Source organism: Pantherophis guttatus, chromosome 4 (assembly GCF_059756535.1).
Source record: "Pantherophis guttatus breed Tessera chromosome 4, ASM5975653v1, whole genome shotgun sequence".
Lineage (NCBI taxonomy): Eukaryota > Metazoa > Chordata > Lepidosauria > Squamata > Colubridae > Pantherophis > Pantherophis guttatus.
In genome coordinates, this window is record NC_142066.1 from 157,325,714 (window position 1) to 157,335,708 (window position 9,995).

The window sequence follows — 9,995 nt, forward strand, 5'->3', positions numbered from 1 at the left end:
AGGTCCCTTCCATCTCTACTGGTGTATGTATATGTATATATAAATATAGGTCTTTGGATATTCGGGTTTTCTCCCGCGTAAAATTGGAAGTGTCTTGGCGACGTTTCGACGAAGTCTCATTCGTCATCTTCAGGCTGGTGTTTTCGGCTTCGTGCTTCTAGGAGCAATGTGTGATCGCAGACATTGAAGAATGCTCCTAGAAGCACGAAGCTGAAAACACCAGCCTGAAGATGACGAATGAGACTTCGTCGAAACGTCGCCAAGACACTTCCAATTTTACGCGGGAGAAAACCCAAATAACCAAAGACCTACAAACACCCGCGAAAACCTCAGAAAAATATATAAATATATATATATATATAATCTGTAAAAAATTTTTTAGAAGAAAAAGCACCAATAAAACCTTCCTGTGTGGAGTTTTATTTATGAGTCTCGCTGGTTGTCTTTCCTGTTTCTTCTATCTAGGCTCGCTGGGGGTTTCTGGGAGTTGAAGTCCACAGGTCTTAAAAGTGGCCAAGCTTGAAAAACTTGGCACTACAGATTTTCCCTCATAACTCTTCATTTAGTTAACTTTTTTTCTCCATTGGAAAAAAGTGGTTTACGACCGGTCCTCACACTTATGACTGCACGGTCAGTCACGTGATCAAAATTCAGGAGCTTGACCAATAGCATGTATTTAAGACAGGGGCAGCTTCCTGGGGTCATGTGATCACCGTTTTGTGACCTTCCTAGCTGCCTTCGTACAAGTGAAGTCAATAGGGGAATCTGGGTTTCCTTAATGACCTGTGATTCACTTAACAACCATGGCAAAAAAAAAAGAAGATAAAATCAAACACGGATCACCTAGGTAACGAATTTTGATCATGTGACCATGGGGATGTCAATGTGAGAAACAGTCCTAAGTCAACTCTTTTCAGTGCTGCTGTAACTGGTCACTAAACGAATGGTCACAAGTTGAGGACTGCCTGCATCTGGAATGAAATGCTGTTTCTCTAGTTATCCATTCCATAGTGAAATCTAGTTCTTAGTTCAGCCTGTCAACTCACAAAAAATGCTTAATTTCTGAGCTGGGTGGGTCAGACTAGATGATCTCAAGGACTCTAGGACACTTCTATTATTGGTGGTTGAAAAATATATTATTGTAAGGAAAGTCATGGGGCCAGCAAATACAGGTAGTCCTCAATATAACCACCTTTCGTTTAGTAACCATTTAAAATTTGGATGCTTGGCAACTGTTCATATTTATGACGGTTGCAGTGTCCCAGAGTTTTTGCGACCTCCTGACCAGCAAACTCAATGGGCAAACCAGATTTACTCAACAACCATGTGGCTAACTTAAAAATCGCAGTGATTCACTTAACAACGGCAGACAAACAAAATTCACAAAATAGGGCAAAACTCAACCGTCTCCCTTAGCAACGAAAAGTTTGGGCTCCGTTGTAATTGTAAGTCGAGGACTTCCTGTACTAATATTGCCAGAATTTGGAATTCATACACACAGAAAGGACTTCCATCTATGCTTTTATTGACAATTACATTTACGCTACAATGAATTGGCATTTCAAATTCATCCAGAACCATGGCAAACAGTCTTCTCTTTGTTTGCAATTCATCCAAAAATAAAGAACATTATTTTGAAGTCAGCCATGAAAATGTCTTTTTTTTTCCCTACAACTTTTTTACGGGTTGTAGTGTAGTAATCAGTCAAAATTAGCCACAAAATGGTGAGGACCTTAAATTAGGCTTTGGGGAAGGGATAGAAGGATTTGGGTGGGCTGAGGTTAAAAAAAGAAAAAGAAAAAAAGTCAAGTTGTCCACATGTGCTGGAGTCAGGTCCCAAACACCCTTGCCACCCCTAATTTTTGATTTCTTAGAACAACATTTCTCAACTGGACTATTGGAGGACGGTCTGTTCTGGACTTCAACTCCCAGAATTCATAGCTGGCAGGGGAATTTTGGGAATTGAAGTCCACCCCATCTTCCAGCTGCCCAGGTGGAGAAACATTGTCTTAAGACATTGGTGAAATAGATCCGTACGTCATCATTCCTTCTATCATACCAGATTTATCACAGAATATTTACAAATCTAGCTAAGGCACAAAGTAAAATTGCTGGTGTACATTATGGCTATTATCCATCCTCAAGCCGGTGCCCACAGGCAGAGCATATCAAGCTGCTTCGGGATCCGGGGTGCAAGTGAGAAGCAAATAAAAGGCAACTTCATTCGTGGTGTCTTCCTGGTGTACAGCTGTATATACAGTTCACGTGTAATTTCCCAGTGTCTGCCGAGGGGCTGACGAAAAAGGCATTTCTCACAACATCTGGAACAAGCATATTTTGCATAGTGTTCCCGATGGGCAGAGAGGCCGAGCGAAGTTCCAAACCTCTCACGCAGGAGTGGCGTTTGAAACCCCTGTTGCGGTATCTCTTGAACCTGCAGCAGTCAAAAACAAAAAAAACTGCCTGTCTTTTGCAAAAAAGCTACTTGGGCTCCTCCGGCCTGGATTGTTCCCCGCCATCCGAATCGGGAGCGACAGTGATTTTTTTGATCATGCAAAAGCAATCATTGTCGCCCGCTGGCTTCCCGCAGTTGGGACACTTGATGTCTTCCTCAAGCTTGTAGTGCTGTTTTTTGTGCCTCACTGCCGCGCTCCGAAAGTTGAAGACTTTCCCGCACCACATACACTTGTACCTTTGTCCCTCGTGGAAGGCACGGTGTGTGGGTATGTAACACTTGCTTAAATTCTTGCCGCATTTGTCGCATGGATATAGCGTCGAGCCTTTAGAAGTGCTCGGTCGCCGAACCGGTGCGACACACGGTTCTTGTGTTTCCTCATTGTCGGAGAGCCCCTTTGCGGCTAAGCCCTGGGACTCTGGGGGCAGGTGGTTTTCCCCAGGCACGTTTTCCGTGCAACTTCGCAGATGAGCCATGAATTGCCACTTGTACACAAACTTTTCCTCGCATTCCAGACACCGCCACAGCTTCTTCATCGCACAGGTCGTCGCCGCCAATTTGCGCACTCTCTCGGTGGTACCCCTTCTGGCGTCAAACATGTCTTTGTACTTTACCACTCTCTGTCTCTGTTGAAGTTGCCATAGTCTGCAATCCGAGAAGGCCCCCTCGCCATCGTTGGACGATGGGCCTTGGGCAGGCTTTTGTGGGAGGAGGACAGAATCCGCCGAGTCCCCAGTGCTGCCTGGCCCACTTGCGTCCAGCTCAGAGGGAACCTTCAGGCCTTTCAAGAGAAGCCTGGGCTGATTTTGCTTCTGACGACAATACCTATAATGCACTTCCAAGTTAATCTGCAGTTTGAATGGTTCTTTGCACCAAGCACAAAAGTAGCGTTTTCTCTCCTCGGTGGGGGCTGCCAGGGGAGACGGCCGAGTATCCTGCGCCTTCCTTGTGCTCCGTGCCAGAGCTGGTGCCACAGCCTGACAGCATACGTCCACGGAGTTCTCGTCGCAAGTGGCATCCGCAAACTGAATTTCCTCCACAAGGTCTTCCGCACTCATGGCAAAATCATGCTGGGGCTGGATCGTCGTGTTGCGAGACGGCAGCTCGGCGGATTTTTCTGGCACCACGACAGGCAAAACTACAGGCAGAAGCTCAATCAACACGTAGCACGGCCGTATGATGTCCTCTGTGCTCGCGTCACCTGAAGCCCACTCCATCGATTCTGTCCGTAGCTGTCTGCCAGAATCGGGCACGCTTCTCTGTTCAGTTGCCGATACACAAGGATGCCCCTCGACATCGCTACAGTAGGTATCCTCTTCTTTACAGATGGCCTTGAGAGGGCCCACCTGCTCAGGAAAGCTGTCTCTGTCCATTTGGGGTTGCTTTTTATCTGGAGGAAAAAGAGAATGTATAATTGTGACAGAGGAAAAGAGGAGTGTGTCCCGTCTTTGAGGGGGGGGGGGGGACTCCAGCCTACCCTGGCTGACTTTATAAGAAGCAAAGTATGACCAAAGGTATTTGATTCAGGGAGAAGTGACCACCAGGAGATCACAGGGCCGTAGTTTAAATGGGGAAGCAAAAACAGGTTGAAAAAAGGCAACAGCCAAGGATATCATTTCTTCAAAAATTACAGAAATGTCCGTGGAGAGGTCGTCAGGAGCCGAGAAGGGAGAGAGGGAGAAGTTTAAGAGAAATGCGGAAGGGTGATGATTAACCTCTTTGGACGTTTAATTAAATTTTCCCACTCAATTAAAAGAGCATTTCCCAAAGCAGGCAGCCTGCCACGAGGGCGTCTTGAGGGAAGGGTGGCTCAACCTCAAAAACATTTTCCATACGTGCAGGACTCTGAAGTTCCTACCACTGAAGCGATGGGAGTTGTAGTTCGGAACTCCAGGAGACGGTAAATCGGAAAAGATGGAATTAGGAAAGCAGCAACGACTGCTAACGTAAGAACAGCCCTAAGATAGTTTGCCCGTTGTCCGGTTTCCATACGCGTCACTCACCTACAAAAAGGATACCAGGAGGAAGGTCTCCTAAGAATCTCGACAACATGCAGATTTTCAGATATTCGTTATTTTCAACCCAGGAGACGACTTCTTCTGGGCTGATAGGACATCTTCCTTGAAGGGAAACAGGCTGATCAGAGAGGATGTCCCAGGGCTCCCCCCCACCCCTTCAGCAATGCCTGGACTTCAATTCCCAGAATTCCCCCACCAGCAGGTCTGAACTTCAACTCCCAGAATTCTCCAGCCGACATGCCTAGATTTCAATTCCTAGAATTCTCTAACCAGCATGCTTGGACTCCAAACTCCCAGAATTCCCTGCCTTCCACCCACTGTCCCTCATTCCCAGTTAGGAAATGCTGGGGATGAGGGGTGTTATAATTAAGCTCTCGAGGGACGGGTCGTTTAAATCAGTGGTCCCCAACCCCCGGTCCGCGGACCGGTGCCGGGCCGTGGAGTACCTGGCACCGGGCCGCGCAGCGGCCGGGGGACATGAACGCTGCAGCGCAAAGGCTCCTGGGCCGTGCACAATGGGCCGTGCGCAAAAGCTCCTGGGCCGTGCCCCCACCCCTGCGCGCGCTCAGCGGGCCGCGGCGATAAAAAGGTTGGGGACCACTGGTTTAAATGATTTGTTGGTTACATTTCGACCCCACTTTTCATTAGGGGTGGTATCACGCACCCTTTGTCTGTTCCTTTTCATCCCAAACAACCACCCTGGTCCAAGACAGAGGAAGTCCTTCCCAGGAGTCTCTTCTGTGGCTGAGCAGGACTCGAACCCACTTCTCATGCTTCTATAGACCAACCTGTCCTTGGTTCACCCCCGCAGTCTGGCCATCCCGAGCCCCACATCAAGCCTGCTCACCACCAACGAAAAGAAGCGACTGGTAGTTTTCCTCCAGCATGTCCCAGTACAGCTGCTTCTGGTCCTTGGTTAGCAACCGCCATTCGTCCGGGGAGAAGTATATGACAATGTCGTCGAAACTGATCGCCATCGACCCCTTCAAGGAGAAAGGCTGCATGGGAGAAAAACAAGCAAGTTGGTTCCCCAACCCAATATTTTTTTTTTTGAGTGGAGGGAAACAAGCATGGAGGGGGGACAGAAAGAGAGGATCAAGGTCTGGTCTTCAAATCTAAGCTTAAATCATCTTGGCTTAAACATCATCAGTTCTGGGATAACTCTTGGGGTCCCCTTCACACATGCAAAGGATTGGAACCTGGGTTGAGGGCACAGAACAAACCATTCACTCTTCTTCCTTGCAAAGTGGAGGGTTCACAAACACACACACAACCTAAAAGTTGGTTAGTTGGCGGCAAGTTATTGCACAAACTCAAGCCTCGTTCTAACCGGTTGTGTGAACGCGGCTTAAACGGGTGCAAGGTTCCATAGGAACAAAGCTAAGGTCGAATAGTCACTAAACGAAGATTTGTAAGATTATGCTTGGCAGTACAAAATTTTTAGAGTCCTTAACTTATCACCATTCGATTAGCCATGATTCGAAGTTACGGTGGCAAAAAAGTGATTTAGGACTAGTCCTCACACTTACGACCATCACAGCATCCCCACGGAAACATGACCAAAATTCGAATGCTTGGCAACTGGCATGTATATACAGGTAGTCCTCAATTTACAACAGTTCGTTTAGTGACAGTCCAAACTTAGAACAGCACTGAAAAAATTCACAACCATTATTCACACTTACGACCTTTGCAGCTTCCTCAGGATCACGTGATCAACATTCAGAGCTCGGCCATTGACTTATACTTATGACGGTTGCAGTCTCCCAGGGCCATGGGACTCCCTTTTACAACCTTCTGACAAGCAAAGTCAAAGGAGAAGCCGGATTCACAACCGTATTACTAACTTAGCAACTGCGGCAAGAAAGGTCATAAAATGGAGAAAGAGTCACTTAACAAATGTCTCACTTAGCAACTGGAATTTTGGGCTCAATTCTGGTCGTAAGTAGAGGACTACCTGTACCACAGCTGCAGCTTCCTGGGGTCACATGATCACCGTTTCTGACCTTGCTAGTCAGCTTCCAGTCAATCAAGCCAATGGGGGGTGCGGGGAGCCGGATTCGCTTAAGGGCTAAGTGATTGATTTAACAACAGTCACAAAATAGGCAGTAAAATTGGGTGCCGCTCACTTACCAGCCTTTTTTTGGACTACCTGTATTTTTATTTCAGCCCACACAAATTGATCTAATGTCTCTAAGTGAGACATTTGTTAAGTGACTCTTTTTCCATTTTATGACCTTTCTTGCCACAGTTGCTAAGTTAGTAATACAGTTGTTAAGTGAATCCGGCTTCTCCTTTGAGAGAACCACTTAAAATAAGAAATTATATTGGAAAAAAAGCAGCTAAAGTTGTCCATCAATTCTTCAAATTGTTTGGATTTATCCTACCGGGACTACTAACTGAGAGTGAAAATTTTCTGGGTCTCAAAAACTTTTAATTTTCCCAGCCAGAATTGTTGACATCTCATCGGTGCCAGATGCAAAAGATTGACCTTCTCTGAAGTTGCAATCACTCTTCTTTTGAAAACAAAAGAAAAGGAATTAAACACCGGAAAGAAGTAAAATCAGCAAATTGGCTTTATTTGACATTCACTCCTGCAAGGCTGAAGAGCCGAAAAGCAAAGCTTAATTTACCCAAACTGCACAATTTTCTATGGAACACGGCACCTGATCACAATTTAAGCCATAATAAAATTATGGGTTTTCAAAGCCGGCATGTTTCAAATTGCAAAAGCCAAAAGTGACTCTTTGAATTACAGCCATTCGTTTAGTGACCATTCCGAGTTACACCACCACTAAAAAAAGAGTTTTTTCAAACAGTTTGTTCAAAAATTACAGCAGCATTGAAGAATGGGACTTATGACCATTTTCCCCACTTAATGACCGCTGCAGCATCCCTGTGGTCACATGATCAAAATTCAGGACGCTTGACCACTGAGTCATATTTACAATGGTGGCAGTGTCCTGGGATCACACAATCCCCTTTTGCTAACAATCGTATCAGTAACTTAACAGCTGCAGTACTTTACTTAACAACTGTGGCCAGAAAGGTTGTAAAATGAGGCAAGACTCACTTAACCAACATCTCATTGGCAAGAAAAAATTTGGACTCCTTTGTGATCTTAAGTGGAGGAAAATATGGTATATGGTCCAGAGTCACTTAAGGCAACATGGGTGGGATAGAAATTTAATTCAGTTTAATAATTTATTTTAGTAAAGCCAAATGTAGAATGTAAAAGTAATAATCAGTAAGCTGTCCAGAGTCATTTTTAGGGAGATAAAGGTGGCATAAAATTACTTTAAATAAAGAAAGTGAAAAAGAGTTAAGTTCACTTTAACAACTAGGGGTCTAATTTAACAATTAGGAAGAGCCTGTAGTACAGTGGAGTAAAGCACTGTAATTAACATCTGCTGCTTGCAATTACTGCAAATTCAATTCTCCCCAGGCTCAAGGTTGACTCAGCCTTCCATCCTTTCTAAGGTAGGTAAATTGAGGACCCAGTTTGTGGGGGCAATAAGCTGACTTTGTATAAATATACAAAAGGATGAAGGCTATTGCTTAACGCATTGTAAGCCGCCCTGAGTCTCCGGAGAAGAGCGGCATATAAATTAAAGCAAAAAAAAAACACACAACTACAGGAATTCACTTAAGACTGCAAAGATTCAATTAACAGTCTCGTTTAGCAATGTTAATGTTGGGCTTACAGCTCCATTGTGGCTATAAATCAAGGACTAACAGTAAATTCATAATTTCTAACCCACCCAGAGTCACCTTAGAGAAGAGACAGGTGGCATTAAGAACTTAATAAAGTAAAAAATTAAAAGGTAGAAAGAGTGTAGAAATTTCATTTAATAACTAATATGGATTGTGAGCCGCCCTGAGTCGTTTGCTGATAGAAATCAAATACATACATAAATAAATAAAAATAATAATCAAGTAATAATCTGTAAAATGCCCCATCCCCGGGAGTCCGCAGCTTGGAACAGTGGGGACAGCCGGGAACGCAGAGTCCGGGCTAAAATCTTGAGCCCTATTCAAGGTTTACTCTATTTTAAAAAGTAAAATACTATAACGTAAAAGGCATTTTAAAAGCATAGAATAAAATTAAATTCAAGTTCAGCCTCGCACTTGCTAGCTGCTAAGAGTAAACCCTGAATAGGGCTCAAGATTTTAGCGCGGACTCTGCGTTCCCGGCTGTCCCCACTGTTCCAAGCTGCGGACCCCGGAGATGGGGAATGGCCAAAAGGGGGAAAAAGTCAGAAGTCGAGACACACCCACCCACTCACCCACGCGGGACGCTCCCCGCATTGCACTGCCGAGAAGCGCAGCGTTTGCAACTGACCGTCGGTCCATTTGCAAGCGGGCGCCCCCCGCATAGGAACCCCGTTGAGCAGGGGGCGCCAAGCGGGAATTCGCCCACCTACCTCTCCCTGGACTCCCCCGACCTCTCTGCCGGCCATCCGGACGGCTCTTCGGCTACCCGAGCTGGACCTCGAGTAGCGAGAAGGACGGCGGGTGGGTTGACCCCGCGGACTGACGCGCAAGAGGAAGGATCGCGAATGAGTTGCAGCGCAATTTATATTGCCCAGCCCAGAGGCGGAAAGAGCGGCTGTCAACGAGACCGCCCCCCCCCACCCGCACCCACGCCCCCCCACCTCCCAGGTTGCAAACTCGGGTCTTTGCAACACGCGTCCGCGTTCCGACGTGCAGATAGCTCGCTTTGCCACAAGGGGTGGGTTCTCCAGGTCGAGGGAATCTGGGGACTTGGCTGGGCACCCCATTACCTAATAAATATTATTTACGTATCAAATAGCTATTAACCGTATCTATTAAATATTATTTAATATTTATTACCCATTATCTACCCATGTTTTTCCAAAAATAAGACCATGTCTTATATTTCTTTGAACCCTGAAATAAGTGCTTGGCTGTATTGCCATGTGCTCAAAAGCCCAATTGGGCTTATTATCAGGGGATGTCTTATTCTGGGAGAAACAGGGTATCTATCTATCTATCTATCTATCTATCTATCTATCTATCTATCTATCATCCATCCATCCATCCATCCATCCATCCACCCACCTACCTACCTACCTACTTACCCTTCCATATCTATCTATCATCTATCATCCATACCTATCTATTTATGTACCTATCATCCATCCATCCATCCATCCATCCATCCATCCATCCATCCATCCATCCATCTATCTATCTATCTATCTATCTCTATCTCTATCAATCAATCAATCAATTTAACCGTCCATCTACCTATCTATCTATCTACAGTATCTATGGTGGGTGGATGGATGGATGGATGGATGGATAGATAGATAGATAGATAGATAGATAGATAGATAGATAGATAGATAGACAGACAGATACCGTGTTTCCCCAAAAATAAGAACCTGTCTTATATTTTTCTGAACCCTGAAATAAGAGCTTGGCCTTATTGCCATGTGCTCAAAAGCCTGATTGGGCTTATTATCAGGGGATAATGTCTTATTTTGGGGGAAAACAGG

At 45.3% G+C, this 9,995-nt stretch overlaps 1 protein-coding gene across 2 annotated transcripts; it reads right to left on the reverse strand.

Moving 5' to 3' along the window:
* Positions 1-1,508: 1,508 nt before the first annotated feature.
* On the reverse strand, positions 1,509-6,251 carry LOC117658028 (uncharacterized). Of its 2 annotated transcripts, none has more exons than XM_034406158.2 (3): positions 5,321-6,251; positions 4,459-4,571; positions 1,509-3,845 (listed from the first exon to the last, which is right to left on the reverse strand). In XM_034406158.2, the coding sequence occupies exons 2-3, from the start codon at positions 4,505-4,507 to the stop codon at positions 2,482-2,484; spliced, it is 1,413 nt and encodes a 470-aa protein (XP_034262049.2). In that variant the 5' UTR covers positions 4,508-4,571; positions 5,321-6,251; the 3' UTR covers positions 1,509-2,481. The 2 variants fall into 2 exon arrangements, with proteins under 2 accessions (XP_034262049.2, XP_034262048.2); XM_034406157.2 differs by having other exon boundaries at positions 4,459-4,575.
* Positions 6,252-9,995: the final 3,744 nt, after the last annotated feature.